Source organism: Delphinus delphis, chromosome 10 (genome assembly GCF_949987515.2).
Source record: "Delphinus delphis chromosome 10, mDelDel1.2, whole genome shotgun sequence".
Lineage (NCBI taxonomy): Eukaryota > Metazoa > Chordata > Mammalia > Artiodactyla > Delphinidae > Delphinus > Delphinus delphis.
In genome coordinates, this window is record NC_082692.2 from 5793442 (window position 1) to 5820056 (window position 26615).

The window sequence follows — 26615 nt, forward strand, 5'->3', positions numbered from 1 at the left end:
AACATTTAGAAGGCTATTAGAAAACACAATACTGACATTTAATTTAATAAATTTAATCTTTGACAATAATAGATTTGAATTCACTCAAAATCACAAATCACATAACAATCAACTCATTTTTAAAAATAAGGTAAATATTATTAGCCTTATTTTAAAGAAATAAGAAAACATTAGAAAATGATATTCACAGCCATCTCTGATCCTTTCAAAGACTCCAATTTTTTTGCGGGGGAGCATTTTGTAAATCATGCTCATGTTGGATTTATTTTTTCCATTAAAATATAAAAAGCTCCTCAACAATTCCTATTTTTTAAAAAAATTTATTTTATTTATTTATTTTTGGCTGCGTTGGGTCTTCACTGCTTCGTGCGGGCTTTCTCTAGTTGCGGTGTGCGGGCTTCTCATTGAGGTTGCGGAGCACGGGCTCTAGGCGCGCCGGCTTCAGTAGTTGTGGCACACGGGCTCAGTAGTTGTGGCTCACGGGCTCTAGAGCGCAGGCTCAGTAGTTGTGGCGCATGGGCTTAGTTGCTCTGTGGCATGTGGGATCTTCCCAGACCAGGGCTCAAACCTGTGTCCCCTGCGTCGGCAGGTGGATTCTTAACCACCGTGCCACCAGGGAAGCCCAACAATTCCTATGTTTTAAGAGAATTATAATTTATTATAATTATAATAACTATAATATAATTATTAATTACAATAAGTGTAATCAATATCAATTATATTAATTAATATATCAATGCTATTAATTATAATATTGATCATATTAATTATTTATTATTAATTAAATTAATGTTGTTAATAATTATTGTAATTATTGTTGCATTTTAATATATGTATATTTTTAACTTTTAGTTGAGGTAAATACATGTAACATGTAAAATTAATCAAATTTTAATTTACCACTGTAACCATTTTTAGGTGCATAATGCAGTAAGTGTTAAGGGTATTCACACTGTGGTGCAATCAATCTTCAGAATTTTTTCATCTCAGAAAACTAAAGCTCTGTACTTATTAAACAACTCCCCCCTTCCCTCATCCCCCAGGCCCTGGCAATCACCATTCTGCTTTCTGTTTCTATGGATTTGACTATTTTATACGTTGTATATAAGTAGAATCATATACTATTTGTCCTTTTGTGTCTGGCTTATTTCACTGAGCATGATATCCTCAAGGTTCATCCATGTTGTAAAATGTGTCAGAATTTCCTTAAGGCTGAATAACATTCCACTGTATGTATAGACCACATTTTATTCATCCATTCATCTGTCAGCAGACACTTGGGTTGATTCCACCTAACTGCTACTGTGAATAACACTGGCATGAACCTGGGTGTACAAATATCTCTTTGAGACCTAGTGTGAATTCTTTTGGGTATATTTCCGTAAGTGGAATTATTGGATCATACGGTAAATATGATTTTATTTTAACTCTTCCGATGAATCGCCATACTGTTTTTCATAGCAGCTGCACCATTTTACATTCCCACCAACAGTGTACAAGTTTTCCAATTTCTGCACATCCTCACCAATACTTGCTATTTTGGTGTTTATTTTTGGTAGTAGTCAACCTAATGGATGTGAGGTGGTGTCTCATTGTGGTTTTGATTTACATTTCCCTAATGATTAGTGATGTTGAGCATCTTTTCATATGCTTATTAGCTTCGTATATCTTCTCTGGAGAAATGTCTACCTGAGTCCTTTGTTCACTTTTAACTGGGTTCTTAGTTGTTGTTGAGTTGTAGTTCTTTATATATTCTGGATATTACCAGATATATGATTTGCAAATATTTCTCTCCCATTCCATGGGTTGCCTTTTCACTCTGTTGATTTTTTCTACTGATGCAAAGAAGCCTCACATTTTGATGAAGGCCAATTTATCTATTTTTACTTTTGATGCCTGTGCTTTTGGTGTTATACCCAAGAAATCGGTGCCAAATCAAATGACCTGAAGCCTTCCCCCCAGGTTTTCTTCTAAGAGTTCTACAGTTTTTGGTCTTATGTTTAGGACTTGGATCCACTTTGAGTTAATTTTTAAATATTGTGTAAGGTAAGAGTCCAGTTTCGTTCTTTTGCAGTTGGATATCTAGTTTTTCTAACACCCTAAAGACTCCAATTTTAAACACCATTTAAAGCTACAGAAAGTTCTCTGTCATTTGTTCCTCAGACAATGACCATCAATTTTTAAAAGGTTAAGCACTGAGCTCCCTAAACAGCTCAGAGGCACTTTTGAAGGAAAAAAAAATTTAAGTACATGTTAAAAAAATTAAATAAAAAATTTAAAGGATCCTAATCTAAATCAGAAGTATTGTCTGATAGACCAGCATAAATAAAATCAATTAGTTTCCTGAGAAAAGAAAAAATCTAGACAAAAGAAAATATATTATATACATATTTTTGGTCCCTCTCAAAATTAACATGTAGTTTAACAGCACAGGAATTTACATTAAATTACATTCACATGAAAGGAGACAAAAGATTCATCTCACCTTCAGAGAAAGATTTATAAATATCAGATATTCTCACAGGCTCCTCTAAAGACTAGTTATAAAATACTGCCCCAGAGGTCAACAGCATTCATTCTAGAAAAATTTCTTAAGCTGTAGAGAGAGAAGTCTGTTTTGATTCTCAAATCATATGCCAAATGCTTGGCACACAGTGGTTCAGTAATCAGTAAATGTTTGCTGAATTGAATCTGATCTCTTTGAGTTTGCCCATGCCTTCACTTAAAGACAGTAATTTTCAAAACGGTATTTGAATATGGGACTGTTAGGGGTGGTACAGACGATGACATAAAGGAACACGGACATAAACAGGGAAGCAAATGCATAAGAATCAAAATAAAATTGGGTAAAGAGGGTAAAATACACTGGTATATTACAGGCTACCACTTAAACTCTATAATAATCTGCTTAATGGAGATGGTTTTTCTTCAAATGTCTTCAAATGAAACAAGTTTAATAAAGCATAAGAATAAAATAAATATATCTACAATTAATGTTAAGCATTTTTAAAAAGGTCTGAAACAATAATTCAACACTGCTTTGTATAGTATATATATTCTTAAAATAGAATCCATATCTATATTTTAGTTATAAAGACTCTTTTAAGGTTATACTCTTTAGTTATAAAGACTTTGAAATGGAGTTTCAAAAACTATGAATAGGTAATATCTTTCTGATTAGTGATCTAAATCAAAATTTTCAGAAATTAAATTCTGATTTTTCAGAAATTCAGAAATTTTTCAGAAACTGAATTCTGAAATTCAAAACAGAATTTCACACATTCAAAATATTCAGGGAACAGAACTAATGTCTGATGTTCATTACATTTTTTTTAAACAAGTCTTTCTGATGCCATTGCCAAACTTTAAAAAATATTTCCCTCTATAGAGTTCCACTTGATTTTTCTTTTTCCTCTTAATTACCTATTATTAAACCTTCTAATAATATTGAAAAAGCAGTATAATAAACAACTATATATCCTCCATCTAGATCCAAATGTTAGTGTATCATAATGCCTGCTTTCTGAAATTACACCTTAATTATGAGCCTTTGTGGTTTTAACTCTGAAATGGAACTTTTGCAAGTAAATGAAATCCTTTCACAATATCCTTAGTAGGAAAATTTTAAAAAATAAGTAATAAAAACGGAAATAGCCCAGTATGAAAACAGGCAAAGAATACATGTAAGCAAATTTTTAAAAATAATGAAGATGCTCATAAGCATTATGAAAACAATGCCACGGCATTAATATGTCAAGGAAAAAAGTGCAAAGTAAACAAAGAGATCACTTTTTGGTTTGTTCTGGTTATGAAACTGGGGTGGTAAAGAAGGAAAAGGGGTAACACCCAGGGCAGCAAGGGTTTTGTGGAAGAAGCCACTGTCAATACACTTTTCTGGAAGGCAGAGGAGCAACATAGCCTTAGACATATACAGCTTTGGCCCAACCACTTCCCTTGTAGGGATTTGCCTAAGGAAACCAATGGGAATGTGTGAAAATATTCAGCAACAATCCAACACTACGTGAGGACAGACTAAATCTTGGCACAGCTATGTGACGGAGTACTAACAGGTTATCAGAGACCGTATAAGCGAGTATTTACGGACTTGAAAAGATGCTCCCGACATACTGTCAGTGAACAAAAAAAAACAAGTTACAGTGTCCAAGAGTGGCCCGTTTTTAAAATACAACACACATATATATATGAGAAAAGAAAAAGCATGTGAAGAACACAAAAGGGAGTCAACAATCCACTACCTGAGGACCAAACATAAGTGTTGCTAACAGTTCTCGCTCGATGGTGGGACCACAAATGTTTGAAATTTCTCTTATTTGCTTACTTATATTTCTTAAAGTTCTACAACGGATACTGCCTTTAAAATAAAAACACTATCATGAAATAGCAAAAAGCAAAGTAAAACAGTAAACAACCCTTTCTCATCTAGCCCCAAATCACACACACATCTGTCTCCCCCACTGGTCTGAGTTCTGTAAGGGCAGGGGCTGTGCCTAGTGGGTCACTGTATCATCAGCCCCTAGGACCGTATCCTACTCATCACTGTAGGGACAGATGAGCAAACAGTGGCAGAGCAAGGGCGACCACCCAAATCATCCAGTGCCTTGTACATTTCAAAGATGGTCATATCGCCAGCTGGATTCTCCCAGTTGAGATTTCAGATAATAATACTGACATATCCCAGACACAATGTTTTATACTTCTAAGCTCCTAATACCAAATCTCTGAATACGACTTTTGAACTTACACACCCAATTTCAATGAAATACTTCAGAATTAAATACTTTACTACTAATGCTTTCTTTTGGAAAACTGTAAGAGAGAGTTGTATTTACTTCTTATTTGCCTGAAAGCTCCCATTCACTTAGAGGGAAGACATGCTTGCTTTCCTTTGGGAGCGCTGCCACTCGTGGATATTAAAAAAGAGTAGTTGATCAGGACAGACCTATAAACGAAAGAGACCTGAAATTTATTTTCTACCAGTTCTATTGATGGTATCTGTCAGGAATACAGTTTAAACCATTTCTCCCAGAATGATAAATGAAAAACTTTCAGTACCATAAGATCTTCTTGTACAACTTATATTACCAATTTATATTATAATTGGAATAAAATTAGGAAACAGAAGGGATTCCTACAATGACATGTGGTTGTCTGGGTGATCTCTAAGGTTCCTTCAAATTTTAAGCTTAAAAACAAACAAAAAAAACAAAACAATGCTTTATTTTTATATAATTAACAAAAATAATTTTATTTATAAAGATTTTTTATTCTTAGTGATTCTGGAGCCATATTTGGTTTATATTTTATATCAATAGATTCTTTAATTCTAACTTGACCTCTTTAGAAAGAAAATACAAATCCCAAAGCAATCAGTCTCAAAGGCGGGAAATGTGGGCTTTCTCAGATCAAAGGGACAGATTTTTACAAACTACAACCCCCAAAACTTTGATTCCCCCTTGGCTTTAAGAAAGTACTTTACTGGTTAGGGAATCAGGACTGCAGAGTGGGGGAAATGAATATCAAGCCATCACATTAAAAAATCATACAAAGCTATTATTATTAACTATGATTAGTGCTGCAAAGGAAAAACACAGGGTGCTGTGTTAGGAAAGAAAATCACTGAGAACAAGGAAGTGCATCTGTCTGAGAGAGAGTAGCCAAGGACGAGCTGAGGAAGGGGTATGTGAGCTGAGGGGCTGGCAGAGGCTGTTCCAGGCAAGGAGGTACCTATGTAACAAGGTGCTCCTTGTTAGTTTGTACAGACTAACATGAGGCAGAAGGAAACAAGTAAAGAAAGCCAACAACTTCAGTTACTGAATCTCAGGGAAGAGACATCCTGTTATTAAGAGTTCACACATTTCAGCCTATAAAGAGACGTGGCGATACCTTCAGAACAGTGCGGATGTCGTCTTTACTGGAGTGTCCATCTACTTGAGTTACCCTGTATTCTAACCACTGTTGAACCACTGCTTTTTCCTCTGCGGTGCTCCCCAGCAAATATTCCTTGTTGGCCTGCTGGACTAGGTGAGCTGCTATGGTAGTCAATCCCGTTAGACTTGGACCATTGTTCGTCTGAAGAACTGGAATCTTAAAAAGAAAAAAAATTCTTCAGATAAATTTTAAAAACAAATACCATCACGACTGTAAGTTCTAAGTAATCGCTAATTCCCAAACTGTCTTTTCAAATACCCTTAAGATATTAAATTACCTACAAATGAGTCAGGAAAATAAGAGTTACATAATTTACATTTGATAATAGATGCTTGATGCTATGAAACTGGTAATAACATTGCAAAAATTAGTAATGATGCTTCTGCATAATTTATAACTACATATGTACAAAAAGAGAAAATGGAAATCCTAATAATATCACATTAATTTTGATCAAGATTACCCATACCTTATTTAGCAAGGTGAATGAACATGCTTAAATAAACCCAACTTCTGTAACAACAAAAGTAAGAAACAGTTATAGTGAACACTGAATTCATGTTGATACAGCTAGAACCACCAAATGAGTTCTATCCTGGTTTAAGTGATATGTGATCTAATATAGTTATCTCATTAACTAGGTGTGGACTGCGATGGTGATTTCCTTGCCATGGATTGCATATTCATCCATTTTGGCGTCATTTAGAGTGAGGTCACTGATTATAAAAGTCTAATAATAAAGTATGGGCTTCAGGTAATCACCTGAAAAACAATCCTACTTTCTAAGTTTCCCCTACTGTAACAGCAATCCGAAGGCTCAGATTATAAGAAATTGCTAATTAATTTAAATGTTCTTGATGCGCAACTAAGCGAAGCATTTTGAGAAATTTAAAAGAAAATGGAAAGTATCACCAATGGGGAGACTGATCAATTATAAACAAGTATACAATCTAAAGGACCTCAGGAAACCAAAAGAGAATATTTCCCCTGGAAGACGGCTGCTCTCTTCAGCCATCTGTTCAGTTCAAATAGCATACTGAACTCGGATAGCGATTTTCACTGTTGAGGGCCCTTTCACACTTACATCTAGGTCAATAAGACCATGTGAAGTATACGGGGACATTAACATTTTATGGATACAGATTCAAAGGTTACCTCCTAAACGGTAAAGGAAGCAACCAGAGGTAGTCTCAGCTTTCCACTTCCTCACCAGCTACTTTCCATTCATTACTTAGCTCCTTGAACTTTGACTTTTGCCTTCACCCTCAAATGAAACCATTACTTCTAAGATCACCAATAACCTCCTTTAAAAAAACGCATTAGAAGAAAACAATAGCAACTCACTGGGGATGCTGCCAGTGTTCCATTCCTTGACTGTGTTTGTGTGCATTTTATGGCAGGTAACTCACTGAGATGCGTGTGCTTTTAGGTAGGGGAAGGGAGGGAGGGAGGGAGGGAGGAAGGGAGGGAGGGAGGAAGGGAGGGAGGGAGGAAGGGTGGAAGGAAGGAAGGAAGGGGGAGAGAGAGAGGGGGTGGGGGGAGGAGGGGAAGGAGGGAAGGAGGGAAGGAGGGAGGAAAGAAAGGAAGGAAGGGAGGGAGAAAAAAAAGAGAGGGAGAGGGAGAAAGGGAGAAAAGAGAGAAAGAAAGAGGAAAGAAAAGGAACTCACAACTGCTGACTGTGGGGGTAAAATGACAATTCTAGAAAACTATTTTGAAAAACAAATTATCCACAATCCCATCACAGGAATTCAAAAAATTTCCGGTTACTTTCTCATCTAATCATTGTATCTGTTAAGACAGGTAAGTAATTTCCTCCTTAGTTTACAGATAAAGAACCAAGGTCACCAGGTTTGTAACGGCAGAGTCAGGGTTTCAGTAAAGTACATTTGGCTGGAAAGTTCATTCTCCTTCCTTTACGCAGCCTAAGCAGACAAACCTCATGCAGCTGCAGTCACGGGACACACACCGCTTCACATTCACCTTACGGTTCCATGGTCTTCAAAGTGATCACTTTCAATGGCTACATGAATAATGTTCCCATGTGCTGATGTACATAATTTAATAACCACTCTCCTAGAGCTGGATTCCTGGATTGTTTTCAAATTTTTATTATCGATAATATTGCAGCGATGCCTTATTGCTGGCTATTGCTGTCAGTTGTCTTCCCCCCAAAATGAATAAATCTTACCATATATCCTCATCCCTTTCCCCAAACACATCAACGAAAACCTTCAATAGCTGTCCTCTGCTTTAAAAAAAAGAAAGAAAAAGGAGAACAAAGGTTTAATTAAAATAAAATAAGAAACCACACTCTGAACTCCACAGCCCTCACAATTGGGCCTCAAACTACAACTCTGGGTTTACTTTGCATTGCATCATCCACCCTATTGCTCTACTTGTTACCCCCAATTACCCCATCTTTCGTAATTTACTGGTCTTACACACTTCAAACACCAGCTTTTCACATAGTTTACAAACTCATTTTTAGAGTCAGAATTAACTTTCTCTTCCACACTCCTCAACAACGCTCTCCTCCATTTAGCAGCTCTGCTGTTCTGATTAACATGAACTGTCGATGACTACTTCTCATACTGGATCATAAGCTCTCTGAAGGCAAGACTCGTGTTTGGCAACGTCCCCTAAAAATAGAAACCAAACCAGGGAGTAGGGGCAGAAGGGGAGGAATCAGCAGGAGTACAGAGGCAAAAGTACAAGCTGGCCACTCGGCCACTCTGGCTCCAGTGCCTACTCTGCACCCATCAGTGGGCTGGTCTCAGGCAAGTCATGTTATCCTTTCCAGACTTCAATCTAACTGACGTGTAAAAACTACAATACGACTGCTCTGGAGACAAGATTTTAAGATGGACCAAATGAGGAACAGAAAAAGTCCCAACAAAAACCAAGTATCATCTAGAAAAAAATCTCAAAGGGGCAAAAAACGTACATAACCCAAAGTTGTCTTCCTACAGTTTCCTCTGATACATTGATTCCTCCACCGCAACCACCCACCTAATAAAACACAAACGTCCTTCAAAGCCCTCAGAAATCCGAGTCCCTACACCCCACCAGGCAATCTCCAACCGCGGAACTTCCCTCCTCGATCTCTGCACGCTGCACACTGAACTTGACCTCACAAGGCCTCAGAAAAACCGAATCTCCCAGATTGCGCCAGGACTCACTACGTGATCTCTCATACGTCTACGCTGCAATGCAGCACTTTTCAGTACTGTAACTTACACAGCTGCAATGCTTGTCCACCTAGCTAAAAATCAAGCTTCCTGAGGGGAGGGCCGTGTCCGCCTCGACCACCTCCGTATCCCCCGGCCTAACACGGTGTACTCGGCACGCCGTTTGCTCTCCGCAGTCGCTGCGTAATTCTGAATGAAAAGTACTGTTACAGCAAATGCTGTCACTGAACGCACACGCGGGGCCTCCAGCTCGGTCTACCCGAGGGCTCTCTGAGGACCCCCTCGCTTTCCCAGAATGGGATGATGATGACAACTTCGCAGGAGGAAAAGTTCAGGCCAAGCCCGAGAGGAGCAGGTGCCCCCTCCTCCCTCCGGGAGCCAGGGCCGCAGTTGGAGAGCCGGCGGCGCAGACACGTTGTGGGGAGGAGACGCGTGGCATCCTCGCTCCGCCGCCTCCGCCCGCCGGCCCGGTCCCACCCCGGCTCAGCAGGCCGCGCTCCCGCCCACCTCTCCCCCTCCGCGCTGCCTCAGCTTCTCACCTGGCGCTCGCCCTGAGCGCTGTACTTGTTCCCTTTACTCAGCCCCAGACACTTCTCCAGCAGCGTCAACTCAGCGGCCGCCGCCATCTTCCGGCCGAGCTCTCGGCAGGGGCGGGACCAGGTCAGCAAGGGTCTCCTGCATTGGCTGAGAGGGACGTTCTACTCTCACAAACGTCAGCGGCTACTGGCTGAACGGAGGGGGCGTGGAAGGTGCGCCTGTGCGCAGAGGCGGGGCTAAGTGAGGGGCGGGGCCGAAGGCGGGTCGCGGGTGGTGTGACAGGTGGAAAAGGAACTAGCAGACCTCAGCGCTCCAGCTCAGGGCTAGCAGTAGAATTCTGAATTTAAAGATTATCAAAGAACACTGGGTATGTTAGATAGTGTCAAGTAATTTGTATAGCCCATTCAGCCATTACTAGTTTTAATGATCTTTATTTGCAATACCAAAAGATATAATAGCGATACAATTTATGTAGATATATGTATGTGTTTTATAAATACTTATGTTTAATTTATGTGTGATAGTGATACAATTTATGTAGCTTTTGGTATATAAATAAACAATGCACAAAACGCTTTCTCCCTAAGATATTCTAACATCTTCAAAGTATAAAATGGGTAGTATATGTTGAACTTAGAATATTTCCAGAAGTTTTATGAAAAATGATTTCCACATTGAAGAATGAAAAAACAACGTGTGTATTAGTCTGAGAGAAATGGAAAGGAAACACAAGGTAGTTCATCACTAAGTCAGAGATATAGTTTAGTGGGGAATGCTGTCACTGTGTGACACCTTCCCTACCCTAAAATACTTAAAGAGTTAATTACGGCAGCAGACATAAATGTAAAGAAAAGAAAATTTGGCCAAGTCGACATAAACAAAAGACAAAGGATATTCCAGTATAAGTGGATTATTGTGCATTAATTATCTGTTTATTTTCCTTATACAGAGAGTTGAATAACTATTTCACTCCTTCCAAAAAGGCCAGTCCTCTGAGAGAATTCACTCATCTATTTACACGTTTTGCTTGCAATAAAATATTTAAAAACATCTGTACAGTTATCTAATTCCAATAGGCATTATATTTCTGAGATTTGATTTGAATTCCAATATAAAGTATCAGAAAAGACATGCACCCAATGGTAAAAGTGATAACTCTGGGAGAGTAAGATTGGATATATGGGTGGAATATCACTTTTTAATTTGTGCACTTCGATTTGAAATATTATAGATAGATTTTGTAATTTAAAAGAAAGTTGTTTGTTTTAAAGTAGTTATAAGTTTATTTCTTCCCTTCAAGTCCTGAAGGTTTTTACATTGTTATTTATTTCTTGAATGGGTGAGAAGTTCACTTGGTTTGAAATTCAAGGGCACAAAACAGTATACAATGAAAAGTCTCTCTCCATCCCTCACCCACAGCCTGGGGATGGTTGCTTTAGACAGGGCATCAGTGACACCTCTGAGGAGGGGAAAACTGAGCAGGAACCTAACAGAGAACTCGCCAGCCATGCAAAAACCCCAGGGAAGAGTGTCCCAAGGCAGAAGGAACAGCCAGTGTGAAAGCCTAGAGGCAGGATTGAACTTGGCATTTTCAAGTTGAGGCTTGAAATTATGACCATGAGACTCTCCACGATCCCATTCTGTATCCTACTGGCAACCCCTGCAGTGAGTTTGGAGTGGATTTTTCAAGACCTTTTACTGGGCATGTACACACATGTATATGGTACCTTAGGTGTCTCCTTGATTTTTTTTCATACCCTATGTATCGTTTGGCAATTTCCTTTTACTCAATAATGTGTTGGAGACTTCTTTCATGCCACTTACACACCTCATTCTTTTTAGCTGCTACTCAGCACTTCAGACAAGAGCTGTAATGGTTTCACCATCCGTCATCCTCTTGATGGATATTTAGGTTGTTTCCTATTTCTTGCCCTTACGTCACTGCTGCCGTAAGATGCTTGATCAGGCTCCTGTGTACGTATGCAAGAGTTTCTCTAGTGCATGGGTCTTGCTACCGTAGATCAGGCTTCAAGGTCTCCCAGAGTGGAGTGGAGAAGGGGAGAGGATTACTCCATTCTTCAGAGAAGAATTAATGTCAGAGCATGGCCTGTCGAGACAGTTGGTGTGCAGGGGGCGGGCCTTGAAGGTTTTTAACCTTGAATTTCCTTTTCTTCCCTGGTATTCCTCCTTTTGTTGTGGATGTGCATGACTGGGGAATAAAATTGGTTGACCACTGCAGTGCTTCTGAGCTGAAAAGGAAAGCAGGTGGTGTCACATAAAAAGGGGCAAATTTAAACCAGATTTCAGGAGTCAGGCATTCTGGTTTCTGATTAGCATGGACAAGTTGTGTCATTCTGGGAAGGCAGTTAACCCCCTTGGGACTCAGTTTCCCCAAGTATAAAACAATGGGCTTGGATTAGATATCCTCTCTGGTTCCTTTTGGTGTTGACATCCAAGTTTTTTCAATACTTCGAGACTTTTGCCTGAAAGTGAATAGGTATTTTTGTACCACTAATGTAATTTTGTCATTGTAAATTTATAATGTAACGGTGTTACTAATGCAGTTTTGTACTGTTGGCTGGAAGGGCCTTTTATTGTGGCCACCTGTGGTGTATAGATAAAATGCTTGCTTGTTTGAACAGACTTTGGGGGTGGCCATAGGGAGGGGGGGTCTAGATGTTCCTGTCATACCCTCTAGTCTTAATACCAACGTATGAGAAAGAGGATGAGAAGTACACGTAGACAGGGTTGCTTTCAAGGGCATGCTTAGAAGGACCCTGTGCTTGGTATAACACTCTGCAGTCTCCATCTTGAAACTCTTAATAGCTTTTAAAAAGGGGCCCTGCCTTGTCTTTTTGCACTGGGCCCAATGACTTATATAGCCAGTCCTGCATGTAAAGCTTATTACCTTTGCTCTCTGATTTTACAGGCTAAAAAGATTCCAAGAAACATGTGAGGCTTTGACATTCAGTGTCCAGACAAAGGTAACTGAATATATCTTTCATGAATGCAAATCTATTTCAGAAACTTGGACAAGATCTAGCTTGGCTGCCTCTGTGTACATTATTCTCCTCTATAGGGAATCCAGAAGGAAACTAGTGCTTGCTGAGCACTATTGTGTGTTAGGTGCTTTAAGCATAAGTTATTTCATTCAGTCCTTCACAACGATGGGAGATGTGTGGCCTCCAGTTATCAGTCAGGGCTTTTGGATGCAAAGGACAGTATCTACTCTGATTAATTTAAAGGATATTAGGAAGCTCACAATAATGTTAGGAAGCCTACAGGAACAATCTCAAAGCTAGGTTTCTCCAAAACCAAGCTGGAGAAGTGGCCTGATGAGGAAAGTTCTACCGCTGATGTCATGGCTACAAAGTATTGCTACATACATAAGAAATTAGATTTTTCTGCAGCCACTGCTGCTACCAGCACCAATGCCACTTCCGCATCAGGAACATGACCTTAAAATCATTGGGAAACTGCGTCTCTCTCACTGTTGCCTTTGGAAGTTGGTTGCCTTGGCTACCAGCTATTCCCTCAAAGAGGGCATCTCCATGCACGGTGTCTTTCCGAGCATTACTCACGTTTTCTTCTTTTTTTTTTGAAGTACAGTTGATTTACAATGTTGTGTAAAGAGCACATGGAAATGAAAACAACTTGTGATTGCCTTACTGGTATTAATTAGAAGAAAAAAAGCTGTTGTTTCCATGTAGATGCTGGAAGAACAGGGGAGAAGGTGAAATAAAAGATTACTAGCGAACTCTAATATTGTTCATAAATGGTAACTGATAGGCAGCATCCCAAAGAAGAGGGGATTAGAGTTATTATATAAAGCTAACCTTAGAACAAAAATACTAACTTTCCTAAACGCCAAGGGGAAGAGAACACTCAAGCAAAAAAAGAAACAACAGACCACGTAAGTGGATTACTGTAATCTTCATAAGTGTATATAATTTATATAACATAAAATCAATATGACAGAGCTGAGGCCAAGTATATCGATTATATTAATAAATATATATGGGTTTAACTGACCTATAAAAAGAAAAGGGTTTTCGAATTGGCTAACAAAGCAAAATTCACATTATGTCGTTTACACGAGCACATCCAAAACAATACAAATGGTACTTTATTTGTTTTTTATTTTTTAAAATAAATTTATGTATTTATTTATTTATTTTTGGCTGTGTTGGGTCTTCGTTTCTGTGCGAGGGCTTTCTCTAGTTGTGGCAAGCGGGGGCCACTCTTCATCGCGGTGCGCAGTCCTCTCACTGTCGTAGCCTCTCTTGTTGCGGAGCACAGGCTCCAGACGCGCAGGCTCAGTAGTTGTGGCTCACGGGCCCAGTTGCTCCGCGGCATGTGGGATCTTCCCAGACCAGGGCTCGAACCCGTTATCCCCTGCATTGGCAGGCAGACTCTCAACCACTGCGCCACCAGGGAAGCCCACAATTGGTACTTTATTTTTTATTTTTATTTTTTTTGCGGTACGCGGGCCTCTCACTGTTGTGGCCTCTCCTGTTGTGGTGCACAGGCTCCGGACACGCAGACCCAGTGGCCATGGCTCACGGACCCAGCCGCTCCGCAGCATGTGGGATCTTCCCGGACCGGGGCACGAACCCGTGTCCCCTGCATCGGCAGGCGGACTCTCAACCACTGCGCCACCAGGGAAGTCCTCCTTTCCCTGTTTTTATGGTGAGCTGACGCATGCTGTATTTCCTTCACTCAATATTAGGCATAAGAATGAGGAGAAATGTTGTATTTTACTTACAATAGTCAATATGCGTATTTTTAGATGATCTGCATATTTGACTTGGAAATATCCATGCGAAGACCTCCTTGCTCATAATAAAAATAACTTGATGATTTGATTTTGTCAAATGGAACACTTCTCTAATCTGCTGTTGTCCTAGTCAAGTTTTAAATCCACAGTACCTGGGGATACAAATTAAATGTCAAAGGAAATTAATTTGTCAAGTGGAACACAAACCAGCTGATTTTCTTTTCTGGAGCAGGCCTGACAGCTTTCTGTATGTCATATCGGCATCTGTTAAAATGAGCCGCATATGCCAGAAACCGTGATTGTATCAGATTGCTCTCAGCAGCGCCTATCTGAAAATGTTCAGTTCTAGGGGAACTTTATTTTAGAAGAAGATGTTGGGATTTTAAACCCAGGTTTCATTGCCATCAACCGCGTGCTAAATAAGGTGATACATGTGCAATGCGTGCTTTGATTTCTTTGTTGCAGGTACCTCTCATATCTACGTTTGTCCTGCATTTATCCCAAGGGTTCTTTAAGTCATTATTATGCACCAGGCACTGAATTAAGCAGTAGGGTCACATGGACAAACGATCCCTCAGGTGTAGGGTGTCTGGAGGGAGGAAGCTTGAAAACAGACCATTAGAATCATGTGAGAGGCAAAGAGCAGGAAGCAGAGAGAAGGGCAGGAGCACAGAGAACTGGGGAAGGTCAGGGAAGGTTCCCTGGGGGGTCAAGGTGTCTGAGCTGAGACCAGAGGGAGGAAAAGGTGTTTTTCAGGTGAGGGGTGAGATGGAATGGAAGTTCTGGGGGTGGGGGTGGGGTGGGGATTGCACATGCAGAGGCTGTAAATTGAGGAGAACGCGATTCTTGCAGGAACTGTCCCGGGTCAGTAGGGGAGAGGGAAGCTGGGCAAGCAAGTAGGTGCTGGATCAGAAGGAGTCTCTTTTTTTTTTTTTAATTAATTTATTTTTATTTTTGGCTGCATTGGGTCTTCATTGCTTTGTGAGGGCTTTCTCTAGTTGCGGTGTGCGGGCTTCCCATTGCAGTGGCTTCTCTTGTTGCGGAGCACTGGCTCTAGGTGCGCGGGCTCTAGAGCACAGGCTCAGTAGTTGTGGCGCACAGGCTCAGTTGCTCTGTGGCATGTTGGATCTTCCCGGACCAGGGCTCGAACCCGCGTCGCCTGCATTGGCAGGCAGATTCTTAACCACTGCACCACCAGGGAAGCCCAGAAGGAGTCTTGTCAGCTGCGTTAAGAAGTCTTTGCTCCAAGGGAAGCCTCCTACCCTGCTAGTGGGAATGTAAATTGGTGCAGCCACCATGGAGAAGAGTATGGAGGTTCCTTAAAAACCTAAAAATAGAGTTACCATATGATCTAGCAATTCCACTCCTGGGCATATATCCAGAGAAAACTCTAATTTGAAAAGTTACATTCACCCCAATGTTTACAGCAGCACTATTTACAATAACCAGGACATGGGAGCAACGTAAATGTCCATCGACAGAGGAATGGGTAAAGAAGATGTGGTGCATATATACAATGGAATATTACTCAGCCATAAAAAAGAATTAAGTAATGCCGTTTGCAGCAACAAAGATGGATCTCAAGATTATCCTACTAGGGGAGCTCCCTGGCAGTCCAGTGGTTAGGACTCAGCATTTCCACTGCTAGGGCCCGGTTTCAATCCCTGGTTGGGGAACTAAGCCTCCTGGAATGGCCAAAAAAAAAAAAAAAATTGTCATATTAAGTGAAGTAAGTTGGACAGAGAAAGACAAATAAATATCAGATGATATCACCTATATGTGGAATCTAAAAAAATGATACAAATGAACTTATTTACAAAACAGAAATAGACTCACAGACATAGAAAACAAACTTATGGTTACCAAGGGGATGGGGCAAGGAGAGGGATAAGTTAGGAGTTTGGGCTTAACAGATACACACTACTACACATAAAACAGATAAACAACAAGGTCCTACTGTACAGCACAGGGAACTATATTAAATAATCTTATAATAAGCTATAATGGAAAAGAATATGTAAAAGAATGTATATATATGTATAACTGAATCACTTTGCTGTACACCAGAAACTAACAGAACATTGTAAATCAACTATACTTCACTTTAAAAAAAAAGTCTTGGGCTTCCCTGGTGGTGCAGTGGTTGAGAGTCCGCCTGCCGATGCAGGGGACGCGGGTTCGTGCCCCAGTCTGGGAGGATCCCACATGGCGCGGGGCGGCTGGGCCCGTGAGCCATGGCCGCTGGGCCTGCGCGTCCGGAGCCTGTGCTCCACAACGGGAGAGGCCGCAACAGTGAGAGGCCCGTGTACCGCAAAAAAAAAAAAAAAAGGCTTTTCTCCAAAGTCTCTGAGGCGCCTCAAACTCAACGTGTCTGCACTGAACTCACTATAGTATCTCTTATGCTCCTTCCCCAGACACCCCCGCCCCGCCCCAGGTCCTCTCTTGGGGCTGAGCCTGAGCTCTCCCAGCAGCCTTGGGAATGCTCCTCGCATAAGAAGTGCTCCACTGTATTGAAACAGCCTTCTTCTCCCTCTGTGCCCATTGCAAGCTTTTGCTGAGGATGTGGACGGCGTCCCGTTTATTACTGAGTCATCAGCACTTGGCACGAGAGACCGAACAGAGTGGGCCCTTGACCACTTCATTGGCTGAATGAGAAAATGAACATGATGCTGGTCAGTGGGTCACCGAGACCAACATGCACACTGCGAGGACGTGGTAGCATTCTGCCTTAAAGCAAATGTGAAAATCCCCAAAGCAGAGAATCCACGCCTGCTGGGTAGGTCTGTGCGAATGAAAATGACTCAGAAAACTACTAGAAGGAAAAATTTACTAAAGGAAGAATCACTTCCTCGCCCCAGTCTCCCAATCCCTCGTTCACCGATTTCCTGAACCACCAGCTTTGGGCTCAGAAAGTGGCCATTTATCATCTCATTGCATCCGCCTCCTCATCGTCCTCGTTATTGGAGGATTTATCAGTCATTGCTGCATGTCTTGTGGGATCTTAGCTCCCCGACCAGACCAAAGATAGAACCTGTGCCCCCGGCAGTGGAAGCGCAGAGTTCTAACCAATGGCCAGCCAGGGAATTCCTGAGTTTGGAGTTTTTATACTTTGTTCCCTTCCTTTATTTGGCTGTGCAATAGAATCTAACCCTGTTTTTGATGTATAAAAAAATTTTTTTAAATTGAAGTATAGTTGATTTAAAATGTTGTGTTAATTTCTGCTGTACAGCAAAGGGACTCAGTTATACACATATATAATTCCTTTTTATATTCTTTTCCATTACGGTTTATCCCAGGATATGGAATATAGTTCCCTGTGCTCTACAGTAGGACCTTGTTGTTTATCTGTTCTATATGTAATAGTTTGCATCACCCCCAAACTCCCAGTCCAGCCCTCCCCCACCCCCTTGGCAACCACGAGTCTGTTCTCTGTTTTTGATGTTAGACAATTGATAGCATTTAGGCTTCCACCACTGCCGCTCTCCACCCCCGAAATCTGGTACTTTACCAAAGAAAACCCCATACACCTCCTGAGCTCTTAAAACTAAAAGGAAGTTTGAAACTCGCAATCCCAGCCTGGCCATGGGAACCCTCTTCTAGCCCCCAGGCACGATGAAGACCAGACTCAGGCTCCACTCTTTGCTCTTGCCATTGCAGATGGGCTTGAACCTATTCTTCTCTCCCCAGAGTCCCTTGTGTGTGGGTAACAGACTTTCTTTCAAGTTCTCTCGGTGCCTGAAGACGTGGCATCCGTTGAGACAGCCAACCTGTTAATTGAGAGGGAGTCCATCTCGTATTTGTGGGATAATCAGAAGACAGCCTGTGTTATCTGAGAGTCCTTGGTAAGCTCGGGGCTGTCATACTTTTCTCTTCTCGCTAGTTCCTGCGTGCCTCAGCAACCCTTTTGCGTTTTCTCAATCCTTTCCATGCCTCTGTAAATAGTCCTTTCATTTAAAGTCTCTTGAATCATCAGAGTTGGATTCTGTTTCCTGCAAGCATCCTGGTTGCTACTGGAAGAAGAGGAAACAAGTTTGATGAGCATCTAGTTAGTTGCTGTCACATTACAGTCAGTGTCATTCTTTGGATTTTTTCCTTGGCTTTTGACAGATATGGGTATGTATGCACACCGGCCTAAGGAGATGGGATTTGATTAGGAAATTTAGTAGAGGAACGTCTTCTTCATGCACTTGACACTCAAGTGTCATTTTGCTTTAACTCTTTTGTGATGGCATTTGGACATGTATCGGAATGAAGATTACTCACCTGAGACTGGACTTTGATTAATATAGGATGAGCATGTTTTATACAAAGCTTCAGTGGAAAGCCAGATGAGGTTCTTAGTGAGGAAGCACTGCTGTAAAAATCAGTCCGCAAACCAGACACATGTTTTCCTCCGACTCGTCCTGTTGAGATGCCCATGGATGTCCCTGTCTTAGAATCAGAGGATGCTGGGAATAGGTCCATGCAATTGACATGCTAAAGAAAATCAGAAAGAGAAGAATTTCTCCTCCAGTGCTGCTTGGAATTCCATAGATGACCTGGCTGCCCATGTATTATTCTCAGTTTTTGGTTTAAATTAGGCAACTGAAACTCACGTTTCTACTTCGTTTGATTTCATATCAAGCATCCTCCAAATTGAGGGGCATTTTTTAAACTCCGTTAGTTTGTGAACAAGAACCTCCAAGGAGGTTTGCTGTCTTTGCTCCTGATTTGTGTGCTCTCACTAGCTTGAAGCTCTTTCCAGGCTCTCTGGTGTTAAATTAATAACAAATGATGTGGAGCTGACAGGTAGGTGAAGATATGGAGTGCCATGATATTAAAAAAAAGAATCTCAATCTATTATGCAACACAGTGTGAAACACTTTGTCAGGTTTTGCCTGTAGGTATCTTAATTTTACTTAAGTATTTTGCTCACATCTTTTTGAACCCAGAGGATGGAAAAACATAGCCCTTAGCAGCTCTCTAGCAGACTTTGTAGCATATAAGACTGTGATACTGAATACCGAACTGTGTCAGTTTGGGGGGGATTATTTGAAACCACACTGAATAAAACAAAAAGGATAAATATACTTTGTTAGTGGAGGAATTGTCCGATTCTCATTTGAAGTTATAAGGGGTCCAATTTTGGATCAATTTCAACATGATTTCTCACAAGCAGAGCCATCCAACTCTGTCCCAAGTGAGTGTGCTCCTTGTCATCGTAGGTATTTAAGCAATGACGGATCATCTGCCAACAATTCCTAGGAAATGGTTCTTAGCAAGTACGCAGAATATTGACAGAATAATTTGGTGGTGTTTAAACTGCATGCATTCAATTTGTTTCGTATTTTAAATTTCAATGCACTCTTTCTTTAAAAGGAGTTCATAAGGAAAATTTCAAACATACACACAGGCAGAGAGAATAATATAATAAATCCCTATTCATAGTCACCCAGCTTCAACAATTATACAATTTCTTTTGAAGAGAAGTGCTACTGTGAAAAATGGATGTAGAAACTGATGGACTGGATAATGCCCGAGGTCCCACGATTCCATTTTATAGGTAACGCTAAGCCTCCCTGTCTTGAAGGGCCAGTCTCTCCGTATAAATTGAAAGAGAAGATTTTGATGTGTGCCCCTCCTGAGCTGTCCTCTTGGCCACTGACCCTCTTCATCTCCTCTGCCAGCTTTGGAGTGGACCTATTATTCATTTCTCTGCTGGTTATGATGCCTTGATAAGTGTCCCTTGCTCTCCTTGTGCCTGTGGAGGGGTAAAGATTTATTTTTTTACCTGGGCAGTGGCATTTTGGCTGACCAGCTGCTGGGGACTTTGCAGGTGACTGCTGTGCACAGATAGGAGCTCCCATGGACAACGTCACTCCAGTCCAGGGAGCCGGGAGGGGACACTGCACGCCCCCTGAAGACAGCGGCCGCCTCCTGGCACTGAGAGGCTCCACATTCATTTCTGCCCGCTTCCTTTGTTTTCTTATACATCTCCTAAAGGGTCAAGGCAACTACAGGGAATTACAAGAGAAAGAAGCCTCAAATTATGTTCCAAATTTGACTGTTTCATTTAGTTCAAGAACTGGTCCCTATCCCAGAAGGATGCTCAGGGTACCCTCATGGATATTCCCAGATCTTCATCTCATTTCTTCCATCCGCACATTTATACAATTTCGCAAAGGTGCCCCTCTTTTTTAAACTTCCATGATGTGTCTGTCCGTCGACCTTCCAGAAAACTCCATCCTATAGTCACTGAGATTGGTCCTTCTCTTCTGACCAGCATATTTCCCCGAGTCTGAGTTATTCAGTCTAGAACACCATTCCAGGGGGAAGGGCTCCAGGAAGACAGTACATTTTGGCTTTGCATCGCTAATTCCAGGGAGTAGTTCAAGGGAGATACCAGGGCTCCAAGTTCAATGCTCACCAGGTTGGCCACTACACGTCTTTATTCTCCATTTTTTTTCGATGAGTCGTTGATAAAGCAAATACAATTATCCATTTCCTAAGGCCAAACTTTCATCCTAGTGTAAGCTGTGTAGTTGAAACGACAGGGCCACAAATTTGCAGCCAGTGAATCTTCCTCAGTCTATAGATGTGTTTGTTTATCCAGCACGATGTTGAACTACACAGCTTCAAAAACTTGAATTAGTTGCCGACATTTAAAATCAAGAAATTTTACATAGAAATCCAGATTTCTGGCTTTCCTTTAAGAACAGGAAAATCTGGCAACACTCAACATCCTTTCCTGCTTGGGGACACATATCTGGAGTTGAGTAGCTGCTGCTCCCTTTGGAGGGAGGGCATTCTCTCTCTGGTTCAACATAGACTCACCCTCTCTCAAGTATCCCCTAAAACTAAGGCAGCAAAGTAGTGACTATTTATCATCTTGCAACCAGCCCATTTCTCTTCAGGATTTCAGTCTCTCATATAAGAAGAAGTCTGTCTGCAAGCAGCTGATGGAAGTACATAGCCACCCTACCATGCCTCCAAAAGCCCAGGCTCTTTCTGTTTTCCTGTTCTGTTCGTTTTTATTTAAGACCATGCTTGCCAGCAAGGGAAATATAATCCACTTCAACCGTCCAACCATTGACAGCACATTATATTTATTCATTAAAGTAATCGGTCAATGGGAATAAGGTTTTCTTTTTTTAAAAAATATATTAAATAGTGAAAAAGATGGGTTCATAAAAATGTTTAGGAATTTTCATTTCTTATCTTCGCTCAGCTGTCTGCAATCGTGTTATCCCATCGGTGGGGCTTTGGCATAGCTGGCTTGCTCTTGGGTACATGTGAACCCCTTGTGTGTATACGTGGCATCTCCCTGCATCCCTGCCTAAGATGACAATAAAGGTAAGAGTAATTAGAATTAGGGACACAAAAGAGAGCAGAAGCGTCAGCATTGGCACATTTTTGTGGACAGACACTGGTCTCGTGGTGACTGTGTTGACACTTGCCCCCATTGTCCCTGTGACTGCTCCCTCCCAGGGTCTACAGTCTACGAGTCTCTAGTCTCTGTGGTCTGTCCTCAGTCATGGAGACTTGCAGGACAAAAATCCACTCACAGCCCTCGAATTTCCAAAGGAGGTGATAAATAAGGCAATCACATAACTATTATTTTTCTGTCATAAATTGTCTATGAGGATGGCTTTCTTTAATACTGTTAAGATGATCAGTATGTATTTTAAAAATAGTGACATATTTAAAAACTTTTTATTGCAATATCACTTGCCTACAGAAAAGCTCATCCGGCATAAACATACATCTCAGTGAAATTTCACCAATAGAACACACCTGTGTAACTGACTTGCATCCAGCTCAAGGTAACATCACCTGAATCCTTTGTAATCTTTCCAGTCAGCGCCTAGCCTAAGAGTAACCACCAGAGATTGGTTTTGCCTGTTGTTGAACTTCATATAAATCATGAGGTAAGCACGCTTTTTTTAAAAAAATAAATTTATTTATTTTATTTACTTATTTTGGGCTACATTGGGTCTTCGTTGCTGTGCGCGGGCTCTCTCTAGTTGTGGCGAGTGGGGGTTACTCTTCGTTGCAGTGCAGGCTTCTCATTGCGGTGGCTTCTCTTGTTGCGGAGCACGGGCCTTAGGGTGCATGGGCTTCAGTAGTAGCAGCACGCGGGCTCAGTAGTTGTGGCTCACAGACTCTAGAGCGCAGGCTCAGTAGTTGTGGCACACAAACTTAGTTGCTCTGCGGCATGTGGGATCTTCCGGGACCAGGGTTCGAACCCGTGCCCCCTGCATTGGCAGGCGGATTCTTAACCACCGCACCACCAGGGAAGCCCGGTAAGCACGCCTTAAAAAGTACTTTGTATGCTTTATTGAGGCATAATTGACATACAGTAGATTGCATATATTTGGAGTGTACAATTTGATGGGTTTTGACAGATGAATACACCCATGAAACCATCACCACAATCAAGATAATTAACATGTTCATCGCCTTCAAAGTTCCCTTATCTACCCTCTCCCCCAGCCCTACCTCTCCTCCCCCTAGGCCACCACTTTCTGTCACCATGGATTACTTTGCATTTCCTAGAATTTTCTATAAATGGAATCATACAGAGTGTACTCTTTTTTTTGTCTTTCATTCCCCGTAATTATTTTGAGACTCGCCCATGCTGTTGTGTGTATCACTAGGTCATTCCTTTTTAGTGCTGGTAGTCGTTCTCTGGACGGATGCACCACAATTTCTTTATCCATTCGCCTGTTAGTATTTTTTGGCATCTGGGCTTTTTTGGCTCAACATGATGTTGGTGAGATTCATTGTTAGTAGGATATTTACGGTAGCAAAGTGGAAATCACTGTGTTAACACTCCAAGGAAGAAAAACTCTGCAGCAGAACAGATGGAGTGATCTACATTTAATGTGAATTCATGGCCAACATTGTCATTTCACAAACTATTTTAACCATTTATTGAGCATCTACTTTGTACAAGACATTGTGCTAGTCACTGGGAGTTTAGTGGACTGGTCGATTGTATTATTGTCCCTGGTTGTTTTCTGCCCTCTCTATAAGAGCATTATTCAGCCCTGTCTGTAGCCATGTGGCTTGCAGTGCCTCCCTACATGAGGATTATACTTCTCTACCCCACTGATGTCAGGGGTGGACGTTTGACTTATTTTGGTCAATGAAATGTGAGCGGAAGCTTCAAGAGCCATTGAATGGTTTGGTCTTAGCTCTTTTCTTTGCCACAGGATTACTGTGCCCCAGACATGGGGCATTTCTTCAGCCTGAATCTGAATGAACAAGGCACATAGAACAACTGCTGACCTACAGCTGATACGGATAATGAGTAAGAAATCTTTGTTATTGTGGGCAGTAGTTACACATAAGAGCTTCTCTACGTGAGCAAATCAACTTGAAATATTGAGTAATTGGTTGTGTTTTTGTGATCATACATTCCAACAGCCAATATCTAATTCTAATATCTAAATTTTTAAGGCTTCTTCAGTTTTAATCAACCTTCTTATTCTTTCTTTACCAATATATTAATATTTCCTTTAGCTTTAAAATGAGTTTACCTTGAATTAAGAAAGAAATCATTTCCCGAGCGTCTAGATTATCTCGTTTAATATTTGGTCCTCCGATTTCTCCTCTTCAGAAGACCATTAGGTTATAGACAGTTGCTTTCAAACTGTGCTCTGTGGATCCCAAGGATACGTCTTCATCTCTGCTCTGCTCCCCACTGTGAAGTAGAGGCATGATGCTCAGAGCCTTCTTCACCCCCTTCTCAATCTTCTGTACCTGCATTCTTGTTTGGCTTCAACCGCAGAATCTCCTGTATTGTTAAAAGAAAGTGCAAACCACAGGGTTACGGAATTATGAGCACCATGCTGAAATCCCTACCCAAAGCCCTCCTTCTGGTGACCCAACAAAAGAGGTCTAACTGACATAGACTTGACTGTACTTTCTTATGCCCACTCTCCTGAATTGTTAATCTTGTACTTCATGCTGGGCCCGGGCTAATTGGCATAGCTGTAACTCTCCAAAAAAAGTCACTTTACGTCTTAATATTGTCTGAGAATCCATCTCAAACTGTGTTTGGTTTCGACCTTATATTTCAAAATTAAAATCCATTCATGATCTACAAAATGCATATACTTTATTGGGGTTGATTATCGTACTTGTTGCCACTGGAAGGTTTTAAACTCCATTTCTGAAAGCTTACTTCTAAATTTGTACTTACCATCAGCTATCGATATTACATATTTGGAAGAATCATTGTAAAAGACACTTTGAAAATCTAGCTATTGTGCAGCTGCTTAAAAAATACATTTACCCAGTGATTCTTGGCTGTAGATGACTGTTTTTGGGCCTGTTCCTCCCTGGCTAGGCTGTTGTTTGGGAACTGACCAGCTGATGTCACTATGGGACCGTGAATGTAAGCGTATTTCCAAACCCTTGGTTCAGAGGGACTTTGGATTAGCGTCCTGGTAGCCTGGGGAAAGACAACCTCCCTCAGACCCAGCGCCAGCCTCCGCCCAGCCTCCTCTCTTCCCCTGCCTGTGTAGTTTATAAAATTGAGAACTAGCTGACAGATTTAATTTTGATGGAGTATTACCTGTAGGCAAGAGGGCAATCAAACCCACACTGTTAAGGATGGGGGCGGGGCGGGACTCGAGATAATGAATCTATTATCTCTGTTTCGCAAATGGTGAGTGTCAGGCTAATAATCTGTCAGTTTCTTTTTCCAGTGCTATAAGCTTTCACTTTCATTTTCTTAGGTACAACTAACTTAGAACTACAGTATCTATAAATGGGATTAATTGGGTGGGCTATTTTCTAGACCTCCTATTCCCTGTATCCTTTTCTGTGCCTACTCTTGATCTGTTCGGGCCATCGCAGAGTCCCAGCTGGACTTGAGATTTCAAATCAGTCTCTTGGTCACAAAGTTTTAGCAAATCCTGGAGGTGTGGTATGGGGGGGGAAGGTTAAGAGTAAGAGCTAGAAAAGAACCTTGGAACCATCCGTAGGTAGAAGGCACTTACGCCACCACTTGCTGTCATGCACAGGCTCTCAGAGGCCACAGATGAAACTTCCTGAGCTTAAGGTTGTATTAACAAGAAACATTGCAAATCAACTGTACTTCAATTAAAAACCGTATATGTACATACAAAGCAGTTTGTTTGGAGTCATAAAAGTGCATAAAGTTGCTAAAAACAAACAAAAAATAAAGTGTTAAAAGAAGAGTCCTGCTGACATGGGGTCACTTACTGTGTACCCCCTGCATTGGTCTGCTCCGGCTGCCATAACAGAATATCAGACTGGGTTCCTTAAGCAACAGAAATTTATTTTCTCACAGTTCTGGAGGCTGGAAGTTCAAGATCAAGGTGTCGGAAGGTGTCGGCAGGATTGCTTCCTTCTGAGACTTCTCTCCTCCTCAGCTTGTAGACAGTTGTCTTCTCCCTGTGTCCTCACACGGCCATCCCTCTGTGCACGTGTGCATCCCTGGTGTATGCCTTTATGTCTAAATTCCTTTTCTTATAAGGACACTAGTCAGATTGGATTAGGACCCACCCTAAAGGCCTCATTTTAATTTAATCACCTTTAAAGATCCTACCTCCAAATGCAGTCACATTTGGAGGCTCTGGGGGTTAGGACCTTGACATGTGATTTGGAGGGGGACATGATTCAGCCCATAACACCCCTTCCACCCCCTCCCTGGTCTAGATTGAAGTTGAGCAGTCTGGGATGCTGATTTATTTGACTGAAATATATCCCTCAATTTCCTTAACTTCCTTATGCATTTTTGAATAGCATGGGATAGACTCACTGATGGCCTGTAGTTCCCCTCTTCAGAACCATGAGATGATAGAGAATTTGGGGATGTCCAGGGAGCCTCCCTGAAGACCACAGAGCCTGGGAGAACAAAGTCTGCACAAGCCCACAGAGCCAGGGCCCAGGCCTCGGCTGCAGAGAGAGATTATGGTGGATCCCAAAGTACCTTAATGTGGTCTCCTTCCATGGATCCTCAGGCTGTAGATAGCATTTTTAAGAAACCTTATACCAAGACACTTTAAAAGTTAAATTATTGAAAATAGGGTTAATGCAAAAATAATTGAATTATTTGGCTTTTCCTCTGCCGTATGGATAGCTTTAGCCTTCGACTACATAAAAAGAAAGCAAATGTGCAGATATTATACTTTTATTATAAAATTAATGAC

The 26615-nt window shown here is 41.3% G+C and overlaps 2 protein-coding genes across 4 annotated transcripts in view; one reads left to right on the plus strand and one right to left on the minus strand.

Annotated features, from left to right (window-relative positions):
- EEF1E1 (eukaryotic translation elongation factor 1 epsilon 1) overlaps positions 1 to 9780 on the minus strand; it is a 28892-nt gene extending 19112 nt beyond the window's left edge. For all 3 annotated transcript variants that reach the window (XR_009521002.1, XM_060023668.1, XM_060023666.1), the window contains exons 1-2: positions 9677 to 9780; positions 5905 to 6105 (exon numbers count right to left, since the gene is read on the minus strand). Coding sequence is in view for 2 of the 3 variants with exons in the window: in XM_060023668.1 (XP_059879651.1) it covers positions 5905 to 6105; positions 9677 to 9763 (288 nt within the window). In the remaining variant the exon portion in view is untranslated. The remainder of the gene's footprint in view (positions 1 to 5904; positions 6106 to 9676) is intronic.
- Positions 1 to 26615, plus strand: part of SNRNP48 (small nuclear ribonucleoprotein U11/U12 subunit 48) — a 578580-nt gene that overhangs the window by 460871 nt on the left and 91094 nt on the right. The window lies entirely within an intron of this gene.